Raw genomic sequence first — 20,348 nt, forward strand, 5'->3', positions numbered from 1 at the left:
AATATTTTCCACTGCAACTACCACCATTTTAACATCAAATTCAATCTACTGGGGAGCTACAACCCATTTTTAGAAAATGAGCAAGAGTCAGGCAGGTGACAGGTCTCCCTGCCATTGTGTAATCGTTTCCTTCTAAGTTCTGAACAACTTTGAAGGCTGTGATCTCTTATTTTTTTGCACTCTCACTGCTGTCAACCCACAGCAATTTGTTTGAACTTGCACTGAGACTGTTTGTCAGCAAAGCTGCTGGAAGAGTAAGAGCAGGAAATACAAGCGAGGGCAGTCTTTCACACATTGTGGGGTGGGTGGCCTAGTCACACATGAGCTGGCTGGAATAGTTATTCCATCAAAATGTTTTGAACAGATTTGAATTAGAGGAGTGGCTTGCAGCTCTGTTACTTGGCAGCATCTAGTAGTCAGAGCTCTGATGCTACGTATGGTTTTGTTGGACCATAGCCAACACACAACAACTTAGCAGCTTGCATTACTCTAGCAAGTTCTTGATTTAAACATGTACTAGTAAGTTACATTCAGCTACACAGTTGATTTTGTATAAACAATGAATGAAGTGCAAAGCTAAAGATCTTAGAGAATGCTGGTGAGCCTTACCAGCCCCTCAAGAACTCTACTCTAGGTCATCGATCAGTGTGCTTTGTCTTCCTCTCAAGCTTGATTGCTTCTGTTAAACTACTTAACAGAATTGCTGAAGTCTTGAATTCTAGCTAAAAAATGGATAAATAAGTAGGAGAATGGAGGATCGAAGACTTAAAGCAGTTAATAAATACAGGCCTGGGGTTAACTTTCTCAATTTGTAAGTGTCTGTGAAGTTGTTCAGTGAATTCTCTTTTTTCCTCCTGTCTTCTGCAGGTATTCGTTACAGCTTGGATGTTAGTGTGGATGAAGTGAAAGCCTTAGCATCTCTAATGACATACAAATGTGCAGTGGTTGGTAAGTGATGATTTTTCAAGCAAAGACATAATCTTCAATTGCCATCAGCAGTGAAAAGCATCTAAAGGATTAAGTTTTAGACACTAATCTGATTAAAATATTTAGCAAGTTGGGAAACAAAAATATAGGGGCCAAAACAAATTGCATATATTCCTTCTGCTGTTACTGCTGACACCTAAGCTCAAATAAAGCTGCATTTTCATTTGCTAAGTCCAAATTCTGGTAGCTTCTTCCCTGTAAAAGTGCTTCTTGAATGTGTATCAAGCTCTTATTAGTAGGCTGCTAGTTTTAAGGGAACAGATAGAGGCTGTAAAGGATTCACACACAGAAGCTTTGGAGATGGAGGAGTGATAAACTTTTTTTTTTACAGGTTATAATGAATTACAATTCATGTGTGACTGCTAAAGTGTAGGGCAGGTTGGAGAGAATCTGTGCATTATCTGATTGTAAACAGTATCTCATTGAACATAGAGGTGCATCACTTAGGACTCCTAAATTTGAGATAAAACAGTAAAGTATAAGCTGTAGCACCTCCTGGAAACAAGTTAAGCACGAAACCTTGCAACATAGAAAATTCAAAACAACCAACTTTGGAATTTGAAAGACAAATTTCAAGCTGCCCTTGAAAGATTTCCTGTTTTTAATAGGACCCAGATCAGATTGTAGCTTACACTTGAAAAGACCTAAACATGGCAAAAACTCAATTCTCATCAGGAAAAAAAAAAACAAACATATTTGCTCACACATTATTGATGTGCTCTGCCTTTACTGTCAAAAAATAAAATTATTTTCCTTCGCATTCCTGTAGATGTGCCATTTGGTGGAGCAAAGGCTGGTGTGAAGATCAATCCCAAGAACTACACAGTAAGCTTAATCATAGATGAAAAATAGTTAACTGCAGTACTGAAGCCTGCCAGCTTCAGTACTTCAGCTCCTACTGGCTCTAAGTGTATTACTGACCACTTGAAACTTCCTGCCACTTCTGCCTCTGCAGAGGCTGAGTTTAGCTTGTGCTTGCAATAGGTACAAAACAGATCTGTTTCCAAGGTTGAATCCTTCAGTTACTTAGTCATTACTTTTTTCCTCAAAGTCAGAAGAAGAAAACAAGTAATTTGGAACCTGATTAGTAACAATACCAACTTGAAAAAAAAAAAAGCTCACATTTAATTGTTTCTAGAAAAGTTAGTGTTTCTCTTCATATTGACAAATAGTGTTATGCTTCATTAAACCTTTTAATGTATTGTTCCAGTGTAAATGGTAACAAACCTGGCTTATAAAAAGCTTATTATAGGCTTGCCTTCTTTCCCTAATTAAAGTAGCTTGCATACAAAAGATTCCTGAAGTAGATAGCAGATATTCTAAGCTCAGAAGTCTGTAAGGATTTGTGCAAAGTAATTAAATTGCATTGATTGCGTAACGTAACCCCCAGGCTGGCTATTGCTGTCACTAGGTATAAATCTCTCACATAGGATATCAGATTTGTGTGATGGAAATCTCTGCACAGGTGGTTCTTCCTGTGCTGCACTCCTAACTTGTCAAGGATCAGAATGTACAGAAAGAAAGTCAAACATTTCCTTGTACTGTCTGAATACCAAGGGTATGTTAGGAAAAGGCATATAAACTGTATAAGCAGTACATGAATCATCCTAAAAAAAGGAAATGTGTCTTGGGCATAGGCTTTAGCAAGTAGTTATGAACACTAATGATTTCTTGTAATGTTTATTACATTTTCTCTGTAGGACAATGAATTGGAAAAGATCACAAGAAGATTTACCATGGAGCTGGCGAAAAAAGGTTTCATTGGTATGTTGCATACAATTTTTACTGTCAAGACTTAGGAATCTGATTTGTTGTTCATTAGGAGGAGCCACTAAACAATATGCTTAAATTCATTTGAGATCGGAAAATAATTTTGACGTAATAGTTCCAGCAAAATGCTGCCAGAAATTGAGTCATTGCAATTTAATTGTAAAATGAACTGTATTTAACTTTTCTTTGTGATCTTCATTTTGCTCTGAAAAGCCACAACAGCTGAGCTCACAGGATCCAAAATGACTCACATTTCTCTTAGAAACATCATAAAAGTTGTGACCAGACCTGTTGCAATGCGAATTTCTAGTTGTTCAAGTTGTTTCACTGTAACTGTCATCTCAGTTGAGGCTTTTGGCATACATCTGAGGAAACAGAGGAAGGAAGTGGAAGGTCCACATCAGAGAAAGTTGCTGACTTCACCCATGACAACCATAGGCTGCAGGGGAAACACAGGCAAGAAGTATAGGTGCCTGCTGTAACAGAACCTGTGGTTGTTGCTATGTAGTTTCCACAAGCCTTTTCCAAATACTTAGAAAACAACTTTGTAGAGACTGAGTTAGATTTAAGATCTTGCTGAGTGAGACATCTTAAATAGGTTGTGTAAATGCTAAATTTAGTTACCTAGAAAAAACAGAACTTGCTTCTATTGCAACAGATGTGTGAAAGTACTCTCAAAAGCCTAAGATGTAATGTCTCTCGAAAGACAAAAATCAAATGTGTACTACAGTGCAATGGCAAGGAGTGTCCTATCTTCAATTTTCAAATAAAAGTTATTAACTCAAGCAGATGCAAAAAAAATTCTAATGCAAAAATAACAGCATGGTATACAGAAATCATACCTAAATATCGCCCTTCTTGTTACAGTGATGATGCTAAAAGTGAAACTGCACTTTTGATGGGTTATTTTACTCTGAATTGTGACAGACTGATCTTTATTTTACTGAGCATCTTGTGTGAAAGGTTGATGCTTTTGATAGTATTGTACAAATGCATGATACAACACTTAAAACTGAACTGAATCCAGAAGAATCAGTTCCTTGAATAATGAACAGAGGATTAAGCAGGAATACAGCTCCCCTCTGCCAAGCCATGTTCAATTCCCAGGGGAATAATGTTTGAAGGTAACTATTAAGATGTGATCCTTAAAAGCTGTTTTCACTGTTGCCAACAGGTCCTGGAGTTGATGTGCCTGCTCCTGATATGAGCACAGGAGAGAGGGAGATGTCTTGGATTGCTGACACTTACGCCAGTACAATAGGACACTATGTAAGTTTTGAGCAGAGGCTTTGAAGTATGAAAACTTTCTTAGTCTTTGCAGAAATACTTACGTCTAGAAATGTATCATCATTATGCTTAACCATATGGTTTTATTTGATTATGTGGATCTAAGTGTATTTTCAAAAACTGTTACAAGGTTTTTAGGGTACAGTTGAAGAAAAACAACTTTAAAGGCTAACGCTTTATTTATTTGGCTTCAATTAAGCTTGTTTATAACTGTGGTTGTTCAGAAAAAATGTATTGTTTTTTAAGTTATTCTTTTTTTTTTTTTCCATTTCTACTGTTTGCTCCTACTTTTTCATCAGTGCTATAATTACAAACTTAAATTTGCTAAGTATTGGTTTACTAATAGTGGATATAGTCTTAGAAGTACTGAAATATTTCACTTTCAGACTACTGAACTTACAAGCATTAAGTAAAAGCTTTGATTTTGAGCACTCCAGACCATATAAATAAGTTCTCATTTATTAGTACAACACTAAGATGAAAACCAACATTATTTGACCTTCATCTTTGTTGCCTTATTTGTACCTGTTTTGACTGTACCAAAAGTATTACTGTTGACTAGGCAACCTTTAATATTGTATATTTTTGACAAATAGGGCAAAAAAAATCTGGGTAAGTTATTTAGGACTCTGCTGTTATGCTATCCAATCTTTCTAGCTTGTCTTTCAGACCTTTTCTGCTTTTTCAGCAGGTCAGACTTTCCTAAGGAGTCTTGCCATAGCTTCATACTAGGGTGTAAATATGCTGAGCAACTGCATGTTTGCCTAACCAAGTGACTTTTGAATTGTAAAGATGCTTTCTTTTCACCTTTTGCAGTTATTTCAAACAGTTTTTCAGTACAGCAGGGTATATGCTCCCATTAGCAAGGCATTAGAGCTACCTGACACACATTTCTCTCTGGTATATCTGTACAAGACAAGCCTGCCTTTCCTGAGAAAGTAGGCTCTTGTCAGAATGCTAACCCTGTGGTGTCTTGTCCTTTAACAGCAGGAGGAGGGGATGGCATGCTTTATTCTAGATCTGAAATACAATACAAATTACCTTATGGGAGAAAAAACACCATGAGGAAGAGGCCATAGCTTGCTTATTAGTCAAGTTAAATAGCATGTGTACAGAGCTTTGAGGTCTGAAACATTACTTGCTTTTTGTTACTCACATGTAAATGTTTTAAATAAAATTTTAGAACTGATGAAAAGCTGGAAGATGTCAGAAAGACTTAGAAGGTGCAAAGTGACAGCTTGCTCCCCTGTTACAACTTAACATTCCAACATTGAAGGAAACTGTATCTAGGCATTCTGTTTTAACATTTAACTCATTGCATTGAAATGCATATTCCACTGTAATGCAACAGCATTGCTCTATTAAAAGTGATATGGAAGGCTTTCAGCACACAGCCAGTTTTGTTAATAGTCAGTTCATACACTATTTTGTACAGAAATGTGTTTTAAATGTAGTGGAATATTACACACTGAACAAGGAAACAAATCTTATTCTTTCCATTCATTCACATCAGCTTGTTACATAGTCCTAGGCATACACGTATCACTGAAAAAAAGCCACTACTGAGGATAAAATTACAATTTGAATTAAGCTACAACAGCTCCTTATTCCTAGGCTCTCCTTGAATGGCAGCGTCTCATTCTTGACCAAAGACAATTGAGAGGGTTTAGATGGATTTTTCTGAGAAGTGAATTAAAAATTAAATAAAAAGGTTAAATCAAGTATACTTCATTTTCTGAAGTTGACTCTACATGGAAGAGAAAACAGTAGCAATAGTGAGACTTGCAAGCTATTGTGGAAAATGGCCAGGTGTAGAAGAAGAGGGCAACACCTCTGGAACATACCTCTACTATGAGAAGTAGTTTATAGAGTTATTTGAAAGATATTCCTATCTGATTGAGACAGCAAGAACTAAAATTGTGACTGAAGTACTATGAAATATATTGAAGTGACCAAGGGGGAAGGGAGGAAGCAGGCTAAGAGACAAATGACTACTGAGCAAATCTGAAGCTAACTATAACTCAGGGGAGGAAAAAAAAAAAAGTGAAAGCTATAAAAAGGACTGTATTCACTTGAGTGGAAAGATTACCGTGGAGAATGGGAGCTATCTGAGGTATCTACAGGCTTGATTCGTTAGTGGATGCAAAGGATGTGTGCATGGAGCTTGAAGTGAAAAGGTAAAATCAAATAAAAGAATTAGATAGGGAGAGATTGTTTGAAACCTAACATATAAAGTGAGAAAGTTAGAGAAGGAAGGAGAACACTACTGCACCAGAGAAAAGGGTTAAGATACAAGCAAAAGTTCAGTGTCTGAACTTCACCAGCTAAGTTCAGAGACTAATGCAGAAGTCTTTAATTCCAGCCAAAAAAAAAAGAAAATACTGTATAATCTCCTTATTATAAGAACCATGGAATCGCTTGAGTTGGAAGGAACCTCAAAGATCATCTAATTCTGACACTGCTGCAGGCATGGCTGCAACCACTGAATCAGGCGCTAGGTCAGGTCACCCAGGGCCCCATCCAACCTGGCCTTGAACACCTCCAGGGATGGGTCATCCACAGCCCCTCTGGGCAACCTGTACCAGCACCCTACCACCCCCTAAGTTAAAAATTTCCCTCTGACATACAATCTAAATCACCCCGCTTTTAGTTAAAAACCATTCCCCTGTCCTGTCACTATCTACCCATGTAAAAAAGGAGCTTATAAATAGGAGCGAAAATTTCATTATCAGAAGGCTGCCTCTTCTGCAGGCTGAGGTGTGCTAATTTTCCACCCCCCACCCTCCCCAAATTGACAGTGGTTCCTATATGTGGCTTTAAGACGACTGGAACCTTCCCTCAGCATGAGCACGCTGTGTTTTCTTGCCAAACCGTGCAAGTCTTTAACTACCACATTAACTGTTCCAGAAAATCCATCCCAAGTTTCCAGATCATTGAACTGAATATGACTAAAGTTCTTGATTTAAGTCATCCTTTCCACTTTTCTGTACTTCCTGTCCCCAATGTCTGATATGACATGTGAAGGAACTTAAATAAGTACGCTCTCCTGTGTGAGAGAAGACTGTATAAAAACTACTTCCTCCTTTGTGAATGCATGAAGACAAAAAAAAAATATCCATTTTCAGCCTAAAGAACAGAATGAAAATCTGGTAGTACTTCAGAACACTGCGCCAATTTGTTCCCTTGCAAACCACCACCACAAATCTCATTTATAGTGGATATGCCACCAGAGGGAGCATACAGCTTTACGAAAGAAATGCAGCTACACCTAAGGAAACTGAATTAGTGAATTTTGTGGTCAAGTCCACCATTGTTTTTATTGCCTTCAAAAAGGGGCTGTTAAATACTATGGTTAACTCACTATCATTTTCACACAATAAATAGTTCTAGCTTCCATTATGGCTCTAGTTGTTTCCTGCCATTTTGCCACCACTTTTATCCGCTCCTTTCCTTCCTCTCACCAAGCATCTTGCACTCGGGCCACTGGCATGCAAATGTATTTGGCACAAGTACTGGGAGGGAGCCTCCCAGCGTCTACGCTGCTGGCAAAAGAGAAACCCATCCGGCTGCTGGCAGACTCATTACTGTGGATTCCCTTTCATCCCTGCTCTTTCACTCACATTAGGTGCCAAGGCACTGTCTGACCATGCCTCGAGGGTGTGGGAGCATGGGAACTGGTGGTGACAGAGGAGCAAAGCCCAGCAATGTGTAGTTCAGGAGAAGTTTTTTCAAACTATTAATTTCAACTGAAAATTTCATTCTGGTTTTAAATAGTCTACTGTTTCCTTGGCTGGCTGTCTAGCACGTATGAAGTAAGAGTGTCTTGGTTGTATATACTGCTTTTCTGAATGAAAGCACCAAAATATCTTACTTTCCTGTATGATCTTCATACTGTCAATTTTCCCCAGAGATCAAGTTATACCTGTATTCTTTCAACAGGAAGGTATTGGACATGTAGTTCATCAACTGAATTTGTTATAAAGGAACACTAAACACTGCTTCTAAATGATTAACTAGCTTTAGTTGGGACTAGTACAAGAACATGTCTGAGCCCTTTAAAAAGCTGAAATGTCAAGAGTAATGATGAAAAGCTTGGCTATAATAGGAGTGAATATTGAAAAACATCCCTCAAAGCTTTTTGATTTATTAAAGATCTGCTCTGCGCTAACAGTGCAATAAGATGTCACTATAATTAGCTGCAGTTTTTCATTAACACATGCACTTTAATGCAACAGAAAATTTGTAGAACACATCCAATTATGCAACTTCCCTGACATCTGCAAGAGTACTTCTGAGAAGCTGTTCACAAAAGCTGAGGAAAGAGACCAACTTACAAACGAGATGTATATACACTGAATTATGTTCCAATTCTCTCAATACCCGTTTCCCCTTATCCCTGAGGTGTACAAAGTTTCCCATTCTAACTATTACTTAACTACTTCAATAACTCACAACTCCTTCGCTGTTCTACAGGATATTAATGCACACGCATGTGTAACTGGTAAACCCATCAGCCAGGGTGGGATCCATGGACGGATATCTGCAACTGGCCGTGGTCTCTTCCATGGAATTGAAAATTTCATCAATGAAGCATCGTATATGAGTATATTAGGAATGACTCCAGGATTTGGAGATAAAACATTTGCTGTTCAGGTAACTTTTTTTCTTTCAATGGGAGGGAAAAACGTGATGAAGAAAGTTACAGAGCTACTCTTGAGAAGGGCTGTAGCAATAAACCCTGTTAGCGTTTTATGACTTCTGAGTTAACCTTTACTCTCAAAGTTTAGAAATGCTTTTCAAGCAACACAGGTGCCCTTTAATTTGGACTGTTTTATAGGAACAGACCTTATAATGGCACTGTGTGGGCATGGAGCCAAAACTCCACTCTTTATGAGCATTGGCTGCAAAGAGCAAAGTGAAACGCTATTACAGGAGTTCCAGGAACTACTGCATACTTTTAAATGAGCTGTGACACTTTTGCTGCCTACACTGCATTTATTGCATTTATAAAAAAATGAGGGAGAGAAAGAAATTCTCATTATACTATGGAATGAACAGTTGGAAAAGTAAAAATCCAACACATCATCCTAAATTTTTAGGATTCAATATTCATCTTCAGCATTCATAAAGCTTCTGGAGGTTCTAATTGTTGGATTTTGGAAGGCTTTGGTATTCAGTAACACTTATTATAATTCTTAAAATTTTAATAAGTATTGTGTTCTATTCACCAGCTTGGAACAGAAAGCTAAATATAGGATTTGAGGGATAGCTTTGTTTTGAGTTGTCGTTAGTACCAGTATATCAGTTCTTAGAAACACTGTGATTGTAACCTTTAAGTTGTCTTCTAGTTAACCAGTGGGCTCACACAAACATCTCTGCCGTGCACTGAGACAGCATCACACTATCCCTGCACTTCTAGAATATTGAATAATGACTTAAAATTTAGTTTCGTGGAGGGCAGTAGGTTTTTTCCTTGCTAACAAAATGCAGGATTACCTACATTTAAACAATCTGTTTTGTACAGGACAGCTCCAAAAGCATTCAAGAAACAACCTAACCTTTCATATTAAAACACAACTAGCAGGAAGCTATGTTTATTGTTTTTCATTCCAGGAGAGTTTTATGCTCGTAAGCTTTAAACAAACTGAATATTTCTTGGTCTGCAAATGTCTGTTGGAACTTGGAACGGTTATACAAAAATGCATGAATTCTTCTTAAGACCACACCATTTACAGGATACGTAGTCATAATTTTCTAGTGTTGATAAAATATCATTTTGAACCTTTCACAGTAACTTTAACAATTCTCTTGTCTTTATCCAGTACAAACAATGTAGCTCAGTTTTGCACTGCCAGCTAAAATACATAATTTCAACAGTAGTATTCAGACCAGTAACACAGATTTCTTCCATTGTTCCTATGCACACTATCAAATGCCAAGACATATCAATAGATAAGGAACTATTTACAGCTTTTCAAACCTATATAAACCCTACTAATAATCATTTTAGCTGAAGGGTTGACTATTTTTCCTCTCTCTTTTCACTTTCAGGGATTTGGTAATGTGGGCTTACATTCTATGAGATACTTGCACCGTTTTGGAGCAAAATGTGTTGCTGTTGGAGAATTTAATGGTTCTATATGGAATCCTGATGGGATTGACCCAAAGGAACTAGAAGATTACAAATTGGTATGAAACTTAGTTATGCAGAAATACTTTCATTTTTGCTAGCTCTGCAAACATATGGGATGACTATAGACCAGTATGAAATACGTAGCTTGCTCTGAAAGTAATGCCTCATAGCTACCCTGACATCTGCTGAAAAAGCAAGCTGTAGGCAATCCAGGAGGCTCCTGGAGTCTATCAAGAGTAACTTCTTGAGCCACATAATAGACAGCCCCAGCAAGGGGGTTGCACTGCTCACCTGTTGCTCACCAGATCAAGTGAACTGAGTAGTGACATCAGGATTGGAGGCTGCCTGGGCTGTAGTGACCATGTAATGGAGGAATTCACACTTCTGAGCGGTATCAGGCAGGGTAAAATCAGGAAGCTTAATTTTAGGAAAACCAGCTTTCATATCAACTGGAAGTTGATCAACTGGAACTTCAGTAAGTCAACAAAACTCCCCAGGAGTTTTTCCTCAAGGACATGGGAGTGCAGCAGAGCTGTCAGATTAGAATTGTAGACCTCAAGAGTCCAATCCCCTACAAAAGCAGGCAGCCTACAACAGGTCACACAGGTGGGCAAGTTCAAGTTTTAGGCCATTACTCTCTGCCCTTGATGTTTAAGGAAGCTTTCCTTAGGGCATGAGAGCTCTCTACCCCCTGGTGTAGGAAGTCGGAAAAGGAAGACAAGAGACAGGCATGGCTGAAGTGGGATCTGCTGGTCAAACTGGAGAGCAAAGAGAAAATGCATAGACAGTGAAAGCTAAGGATGAGGTCAGAAAGGCCAAGACCCAATTGGAACTGGACTTGGCAAGAGGCACAAAGAAGAATAACAAAGTCTTCTATAGGTACATCAGCCAGAAAAATAAAGTCCATAAGGGCATACTCTCCCTAGTGAGCAACACAGACAGGGTAGTAACAACAGACAAAGAGAAGGGAAGTATTCAACATTTTTGCCTCCATCTTCACTGGCAACTGCTCTACTCACAACCCTTGAGCAAATGGTTCAGAAGGTGTGAACTGGAGGGAGAAAAAGTAAGCAAAAAAAAAAAAAAATCAGATTCACAGCAGCCTGAGGATCCTAAGGATCCAGAAAGGTCCCAGTGACATGCATCCCAGAGTCCTGACAGAATGGGCTGGTGAAGTTGCCAAGCCATTCTGATGACATCTGAAAAGTAAGAGCAGTCAGGTGAAGTCCCTGGTGACTGGAAGAAAGGCAATATAGCCTTTAAAAAGGGTAGGAAAGATGATCAGGGAACTACTGGCCTATTAGCCTTACCTCAATGCCAGGGGAAATAATGTAGCAGATTCTTCTGGGAGGTATGCTAAGGCATATGGAAGAAAGGGTGGTGATAAAGGATAGCCAGCATGGCTTCACCAAGGATAGGTCCTGCCTGACCAACCTCGTTGCTTTTTATGATGGTGTAACTGCATTAATGGACGAGGGAAGAGCCACACGTGATCTGTCAGGACTTCAGTAAGGCCTTAGACACAATCCCTCATAATGTCATTCTCTCCAAATTGGAAAAATATGGATTTGATAAATGGGCAGTTCAGCAGACAAGGAACTAGTTATGAGATAACCCAAAGAGTGGTGGTCAGTGGTTTAATATCTGGATGGAGATAGTGACAAGTGGTTTAAGAACCGCTGAGGGACACATTTTCATCATTGACATCAATGGTGAGATCAAGTGCACCTCCAAGCAAGTTTGCAGATGACACCAAGCTGTGTGGTGCTGTCAACCTTGGAGATGTTCGAGGTCAGGCCGGTCCAAGCTCTGATCAAGCTGTAGATGTCCCTGTCCATTGCAGGGGAGTTGGACTAGATGACATTTAAGGGTCCCTTCCAACCCAGACAATCCTATGATTCCACAGAGTTCCCAAGGGGGTTATTTCAGGTGTCATCTTTTGCATGGAGAGCATGTGAATGTCTTCACCCCCCTTTCTCAGAAAGCTGGAAAGACCCTCAATTAAGTTAAGGCTGTCACTGTAGTACTGAATTCTCACAACTGGTGCTTCTGAATTTCATGTGATGCAACTTAGCCTGTGCATAAGAGACTAGTGGATCATTTCAGTATTTGATAAAGATTGTATTTGTCTTGTATTTTAAGAGTTGAAAGAAACAGCAGGTTTTATTTTAATACCAGAGCCCAGACATTTATCAGTGTCTTTGGCCAGAGCAATTACACCTTAATCATATTGGACTGAGGTACAAGACTAGTAAATAAAACACAAAAAGCAAGCTAATTAAAGATAGGACGTATCATCCCTATCTTTCTAGAGCGTTGCTTCTTCCTTCTCTCCCTTTTTTAAGTTAGAAAAAGGGAAGTAAATTGAGTACATGCACTAAAGCCACCCTGGTTTGTTTCCTTCCAACAGCAACATGGGACAATCATGGGCTTCCCTAAAGCACAGAAGCTTGAGGGCAGTATTCTGGAAACAGACTGTGACATTCTCATCCCTGCTGCAAGTGAAAAGCAGCTGACTAAGGCCAACGCTCACAAAGTCAAAGCAAAAGTAAGTTGGAGAACTCAAAAACAAATGAAAAATAGAGAATGACACTATAAATACTAGTATTCAATAATTAATATGGACAGAAACATACATTTGTCAAGTTTGCAATTTTTCTGTTGTGGTTCCTTTTAGATTATTGCTGAAGGTGCCAATGGACCTACAACTCCTGAAGCTGACAAAATCTTCTTGGAGAGGAATATCATGGTTATTCCTGTAAGATTCCTTTATGACCTTTGATTTTCATTAGTGAATAATATTTCAGTGAACTATAAACAGCTAGTGTCTGAGAAGCAAGCGTTAGTGTTGCTCAAGATTTGTAATAATTACTTAGAGACTGACTTCATTACAGCTCTAAGTGCCCAGAGATAATTACATGAAAGTGACATGTTCAGAAGAGGTAACTACCCACAGTGATTGTGTAAATCTGTAGCTTGGCATGTCTGTTACCTGACATTTGGTCACCTAAGTAGTCCAGTAAGCAAAGAAAGAAGGCCAAGTTAACTTAACACTCTGGCCAGTTTGTAAAAATTTGTCTGTGGGTTGAACTCCCAACAGAATTGTTAGTTGCAGACTATATAGTGTAAAAGTTGCCTAGAGTGGTAACTTGGAAGAATGAGATCTAAAAGTATGACAGCATCCTCTTCAACAAAGTAAGAGAGCATCCTGATCAAGTAGTATACCTAAAAAGGTGTGGCTGATCTATCTTAACTCATTGACTTAGCCTAAAAATATATTAATTCTATTAAATAATTATGCTAAAATAGAATAGCCAAGCATTCCTGAACTTCATATATTTTCAAGTCAAGTCCTCCGTAAATCAGTAGAAGTAATCCCTAGAGATCAGAAGAGATATACTTTGTCATGTAGGAACAACAACTGGATTGTCTTACCATAATGTGGTTTGGTATTTTGCAAATCATACTTGCTTTTCCTTAGTAGGATAGAACTGTCTTTATCTAATGATCACATTTCAACACACTTACTGTTTCTTTGCAGGATCTTTACCTGAATGCTGGTGGTGTAACAGTATCCTATTTTGAGTGGCTGAAAAACTTGAACCACGTCAGCTATGGCCGCTTGACTTTTAAATATGAAAGGGATTCAAACTACCACTTGCTGAGTAAGTGCACAGTTCTGCTTTCATTCACTGTTTAATTGGTAGGATGGAGTACCAAACAGCAAATTTCCTATTTAGTAGGAAAGAATTAAGATGACCCTTCTTTCAGCCCTGCTCCCAGAGTCTGCATTTCATGCCATGGAATGCTGGAAGATTTGGAGGCAAATCCTTTTGTTAGTTGTCCTTTCCTTGTCCATTACATTTCTTCTGCTTTTTTTCATTTGTAGTGTCAGTACAGGAAAGCTTGGAGAGAAAATTTGGGAAACATGGTGGAACTATTCCAGTTGTGCCTACAGCAGAATTTCAAGATAGGATATCAGTAAGTAGTCGCTCTGTTTGCTTTTTTCCCTTTAACTGTAGCTGTATCATGATATTATAAGTGCAGTCAAAGTTTTACCTTAGTACTATTGGCTAGATGGCCAAACAATTGAAGGAAGCAAGTGATCTGAACTGTTTAAGAATACAGGAAATAAGCCATTTTTTTCCCTTCTATTTGGCCACATGTGAATTATCTCCAATATTATTATAAAGCTACAATTTTGATACAGACTCATTTTGTTTGTTCTGCTCATGAAGTAGCAGGATTGCTTCTGACAGATCCTTGGCACTACAGGTGAAGTATTTGCAGGTAGGCCAATAGTCACATACAGAAAGAAGAATGGCACTCACCCAGCTGGTGAAGGGGATCTCTGGCTATGTACCATTCCTTCTCAGGAACCAGCCTTGGTCAGAGGTTCTCTCTGTTCAGTGGTTCTCTCTGTTCAGTGGCTGGCCCTTACATGGAGCTCAGAAAGGCTCCATTCTGGTCACATGGGGAGCACAAGTGCAAATAATTTGCCCATGCTCCCTGGACCAGCCAAATCCCTTCACCAGATGCTCAATCATATCCTAACAGTTCCCCTACTGTGTTCATGTCTGTTCTGTAGTGTTAGATGGGTATTTAAAGTACTACCCTGTTTTCAGAGTTAGTACTCTCCATAGTAGCTGTTAAGGTGCTGTGATTTGCATTTAGAATGAAAATAGTGTTGATAACACTGGTGTTTTAGTTGTCACTGAGTAGTGCTTACCCCCATCTCCTATTAGAAAAGTATGAAGTGCCATCTCTTTTTGTGCAAACAACACTATGGCAATTTGGATATTTTCCATGTATGACTACCTCAGATTTCAGGAGTTAATCATATCAGAGTTGCATGTTGCTGTTCACCTAACAGTCTGTTGCTCTGAGAAACTCCACCATCTCCATCCATTGTTCAGATGGAGATGTGTGGATTTTTTAACCTGGAGAAGAATGAGGAAGGTTTTCTGTTGGTTTTTAAACAAACTAGTCAAGAGATGACTACGTTTTGTTGGGTTTTTTTGCCAATACTTTTGTCTACAATATACTTCATATTTCTGCTGGCTAAGCTGATCAATACATAGATTCTATGATCTCTTTGATTCCTGGCTATCAAAGTCTGTCAAACATTTATAGCAAGAAGTACTGCTTCAGAGACTATCAGAATTTGTTTTGGAAGTCTTGTTAATATAGTTTACCAGGGTTTTCTAACAGCTTTCAACAAGAAGAGTGGTGGGGCAGTGGCACAGCTACCTAGAGAAGATGTGGATGCCCCATCCCTGGAGGTGTTCAAGGCCAAGCTGAATCAGGCCTGGTCTGATTGTTGGCAGCAATGGGAATGGCAATGGGAACTTGGTGATCCTTAAAATTTTCATAAAAAGTTATGAAACTTGCATAACTTTCAAATGCAAGTTATTTGCTGATTCATTCAAAGAACCCATACTACAGACAACTTCACATAGTATTTCTGTAAATTCAAGATAATACAGACAAGACTGTAGAATGTCCTCTAAGACTTGTATTAATGGGCAAAAAAGGTCATCTAAATTAAGTGTTATCTAATGTGTACCAATATAGGGTGGGAAAAAAATCTTAGTACAAAATGGTAAGTTGTGAGTTCAGCTATCTGAACTCAAAAGGAAGATCTGGAGGTAACAACAGAACATAGAATCATAGAATTGCTCAGGTTGGAAAAGACCTTAAAGATCATTAAGTCCAACCACAACCTAACCATACTACCCTAATAACCCTCTGCTAAATCATGTCCCTGAGCATAAGCTTAGAAATGCACAGCAACTAGAACACAAATACAGTGTTAGTAATCATTCTGAAATGAAAAGAAGATTGGCAGTGTAAGACTGACAATGCCATAATTTAAGTCTGGAATATGCCTGCCTTCTCAGCTCTGCATGCAGGTTTCATCCCTGTATCTTATCGTGTTGTGATGTAGACAGCTCAGAAAAAAATAGTCAAAGATACAGAAGTTCCACATAAAACAACAACCTAATCCAAGTCCTATTAATCTGAAATAGTACAGAGATAGTAATCAATGAGTGATGTGAAAATGGATGGATAAGAACAGCCATCATTGGATGGAAGAGTGAACAAGAATAAGGTGCTGTCAAACAAAGCCAATAAACAATTCCAACAGTCAGTTAAGCTGTAGAACTGTTGCCAAGGGATGTATGGAAGTGATAAGTGGTGTAGTGGTTTTTATACATAAGCTCAGGAGAAGGTAGGGCAAATAATCAAAGGGAAAAAAATGAATTAGAAAAACTATCAGAACATCCTTCCCTTAGTAAATCAGGGGAGGCACGTGTGAACTTGGTTTGCTGTCAGATGACAGGAGTAGACTGATCTAGTATGGTGCTGGCATTTGCAAAAGTGTTACACTGAAAGAATAGCATAATAAATACTTGTGGTGGCTTCAAGTCATTACTGTCACCTCTTCAACACAAGCCTTATAAACTGGCCTAGTAATTTCTACAGTCCAAGTGAGTATTTGAAGGAAAGCATCTATTTCATGAAGCCAAGTCTCAAATTAGTAGTAAATGACAGTAGTCAGAATGATGGAACACTGACACTAACATCCCAAGTCAGGCCGTTTCAATTATTTATTGTTCAGTGCATTTACATTTCAAGGGGAACTAAGTCATTCAGGAGCTGCACAAAGCTAATATGCTTTAATCTATGAATTGAGAATCTATGCCCTTCCTAAAACTTGTCTTCAAAATAAATGAAATAACTTAGAGAAGTTATTAATTCGTGAGACTTTTTGTTTAACATTTATGACATGTTTTCAAGGCTGAAAGCAGTAGTTACAACATCACTGAAAACGCTAGCATTATGCAATTGGAAACTACATTTCACTGACTTACATCTAAGTTTTACATTCAAATTGACCATAGTTATCACTTCAAGTAATGGCAATTCAGTTTGTCTGAACATCAGTCACTGCAAAAAAAGGAAAAAGAAAAAAAAAAAAAAAGAGCAAGCTTCAGTAGCTACAAGAATCTTATCTACTGTTCTTAAGATAGGATTAGTACCTTCTTGTATGCACGAATAAGTCCTGACCCTACTGTGTATTGTTGCAGGGTGCATCTGAGAAGGATATTGTCCATTCTGGGTTGGCTTATACAATGGAGCGTTCTGCTCGAGTAAGTATTGCTTTAATCTATGCACAGGAGAAGAACTTAGGGCTTTGCTACATCTTGTTTAAAGCTGTTTGTCCCATAAAGCAGTGAAACTGCTTCTGATAAGTTCTTTACAATACTAGGAAAAGTAATATTTGGAATACCAATACTCAAAAACAGGAAAAAAGCTGACTCACCCAGCTGGTGATACAGGTCTCTGGCCACAGAGCACTCCCTCTCCAAAAAGGACCTTCATCAACAAAACATTCTCCCCTCTGAGCCTGGCCTTAAATGGGCTGGAGTATTGGGGAGATGGACCTAGGGTCCACCACTTCTAGTCACCTGAGAAGCACAGGGAAATTGCCTGCAGCTGTGCTCCTTGGGCCAGCTATACCCCATCACCAGATGCTCAGTCATCAGTTCAGGCTGTGACCTAACAGTTCCCTGACAAATGTATTCTGCAGAATTTATTAGATACATATGCAGTTTATGACTACTGTTCTCAGATGTTTCTGTTTTGTGCAGTGATGACCAAGTTTGACTGGGCGTAGAAAACATTAGAGACTAATGTATGATATCTGGAAGTATTTTCTAGAGGAAGCTATGGTGAATAGAAACATATATTAGTTATCTTTTTGTACCTGCCTAATAAGTACTTAAGAATACCTTTGTTTAGCATCAGCAGTTTTAGATTGATCCCTTTATGAAGTATTTCTAATTAGCATGGAAACACTACTTGAAATCTTGTTTTTCCCTGTAGAGATTTGAGACCTCTTAAATCGTAGACATACAGAGAACTGAGAAATTTTAGACATTATTCTCAAAGAATCTGAGCTCTGGGAGCTCTGGTAGCAGTATTAGGGGCTTTTACGCTCCTACTTGGATCCTGCATGCAGAATCTGATGTGGTTCCTATAGGAAACTTGCAGAAATCTCATACAAGCTTTTCTATTTCAGCAAATCATGCGTACTGCCATGAAGTACAACCTGGGTCTGGACCTGAGAACAGCTGCCTACGTCAATGCAATTGAGAAAGTCTTCAAAGTATACAATGAGGCTGGCCTGACCTTTACATAAGCAGGCTGTCACTGCTCCTTGTTGTATCCCATCCCTCTTACTGTCAATGTACCCTCTTCTTGGAAAAGCTTATCACAAGTTTACATGTAACCACAAAAATTTCTTTTCTTCTGACATTATAGTGGATTCTATTCTCAATTAGTTTCAGTCCAGACTAGTCTTTTTTTACAATAAAAGTCCATGGGTTAGGAAATTGTATACAAGCATGTATCTGAAGATAACAGTTCATCAGCACTTGTGGGGGACATTCTGGGTATTTCACCTACAAAACAAAATGGTACATTTTATGTATGAAAGAGTGGTCTTGCCACCTGAGCCACTTCTCAAACTTCAGATCAGATACTGTACTGGATGAGCACTTAGCTCATTATTACTTCATGCACTTTTGTTAAATGGTATAATTTTGGCTTTGGCACTTTCAGTAAGGCCTTGTATGATCAATGCTATGGCATTGTCAAAGGAAGAATGGGCCTCCAGCAGGGATTAACTTTGATAGGAGTCTAATTTTTTTTGTAGTAAAGCTTCAGGCCTGATTCTCTCTAGGCAATGTTTTTTTCTTTAACTGCTGCTGTTATAGGACTGCGCCCTATTGCTTGTTCAAGTTAGCTTGGCTACCACCATGAAGTATGTAGAGTTGACAAACTAATATTTTTATAAGCTGAAATTATCAAGCAATTATAGTTACATTTTTAAATCAAGCATCTATGTAATTATTCTGACTACAGATTTTCTTTTTTTTTTTTTATAAGAAAAGGGATAGTCTGAATTTGCTAAGCAATCATACCTGCTTTTTAACATTCTTTGTCAGTCTTTTCCTCCCAGAGGCTTTTTCAAAATTAGATACTGCCTCAGTGAACAACTACCGTGAAATATGACCCAGAAATCATTGGCCAAACTACAGAGGAGCTAGAATGCTGCTGTAAACTTAATCCACTGTCTTAACACATAGCTTCTTTTTTCTTTCTTTTTTTTTTGCCACCAGAAGGTCGTGACAGTTTTGAATATATTCAAATACAACAGAATGGACCTCAACACATTACTGGATCAAGCACAGTTTATAAAGTCTAAGGCTTTTGTCCAGCCGTGTCCCCTTGAAGTGCCAGTTGTTATTTATGTAATGAATATGAGTGTTTTTTTCTAAAAGACAACTAGTTCCTCCCAGAAACTTATGTTTTTTTTCTATCTACTTTGTAACTGCATAACATAACCTGGAGAGAAGAGCAGTTATTAAAAAAAAATTGACCTTTCCAAACCAACTATGCTGTTGTTTTACTGCTTTCTATTTCATGCAAAAGCTTTCACTGGTTACAACCAACTCATGAATCTTCACAATACACTTGCTGATTTGTTGCGTAGTTACTGGTAAGATACTGTCAATAACTTCTTGTAAGGGGCTCACTCATACAGATATGTCTCATGAGCTTGGCAGACAGCAAGATGGTTGAAGTTAGATACATGTGTTGCTCCAAAGGCAGTGCCTCCTATTTATTTCCACAGAAACTAAAGCAGATACAAAGAGCACAAGAACACTGTTTGATAGAGCAAATTCTCAGCTACAAAATACTGTTTTTCAGCGTAGTCACCACCATTAGCTACAATGAACAAGAGCCTGTTCATAAAAACCTGCACCAACAGAGGTAACCCAGTGTTGCTGTTACTGCTGATGAAACACTACCCACTGCCTCACATCCACTGGTTAGTCTCCATAAATACTCAGCTAGCACTGGTGAATGTCAGTGGGTGCCATGTTTTCCACGTGGAGGAATTTAATGACACACCTTTGCTTCATCCACACTTCCATGCCTGACGCCATTTTGCCGGACCACCTCTCTACTGCCATCAATACACAACAACAAATGCAACAGAATATCTGTGGGGGATTTCAACCTCTTCTACCATCCTACTACTACCATTGTGTTATTGAAAAGAGAAAGAATCTTATCAGTTGAGTTGTGCTATCTGCTG

The 20,348-nt window shown here is 38.5% G+C and overlaps 1 protein-coding gene across 1 annotated transcript; it reads left to right on the forward strand.

Moving 5' to 3' along the window:
* Window positions 1-845: 845 nt before the first annotated feature.
* GLUD1 (glutamate dehydrogenase 1) lies at window positions 846-19,639 on the forward strand. The gene is made up of 12 exons (XM_019617456.1): window positions 846-948; window positions 1,757-1,812; window positions 2,688-2,751; window positions 3,932-4,026; window positions 8,518-8,697; window positions 10,096-10,233; window positions 12,588-12,725; window positions 12,855-12,935; window positions 13,719-13,842; window positions 14,067-14,158; window positions 17,269-17,331; window positions 18,264-19,639. The coding sequence occupies exons 1-12, from the start codon at window positions 924-926 to the stop codon at window positions 18,381-18,383; spliced, it is 1,176 nt and encodes a 391-aa protein (XP_019473001.1). The 5' UTR covers window positions 846-923; the 3' UTR covers window positions 18,384-19,639.
* The last annotated feature ends 709 nt before the right edge of the window (window positions 19,640-20,348 follow it).

This window comes from Meleagris gallopavo, chromosome 8 (genome assembly GCF_000146605.3).
Source record: "Meleagris gallopavo isolate NT-WF06-2002-E0010 breed Aviagen turkey brand Nicholas breeding stock chromosome 8, Turkey_5.1, whole genome shotgun sequence".
Classification (NCBI taxonomy): Eukaryota; Metazoa; Chordata; class Aves; order Galliformes; family Phasianidae; genus Meleagris; species Meleagris gallopavo.

Excerpts from the sequence above, each read along its gene's own strand:
- GLUD1 (XM_019617456.1), top strand. The coding sequence starts at position 924 with ATGACATACAAATGTGCAGTGGTTG. Across the intron at positions 8,698-10,095 it reads ATAAAACATTTGCTGTTCAG|GGATTTGGTAATGTGGGCTT; the intron begins GTAACTTTTTTT and ends TTTCACTTTCAG. Across the intron at positions 14,159-17,268 it reads AATTTCAAGATAGGATATCA|GGTGCATCTGAGAAGGATAT; the intron begins GTAAGTAGTCGC and ends GTATTGTTGCAG.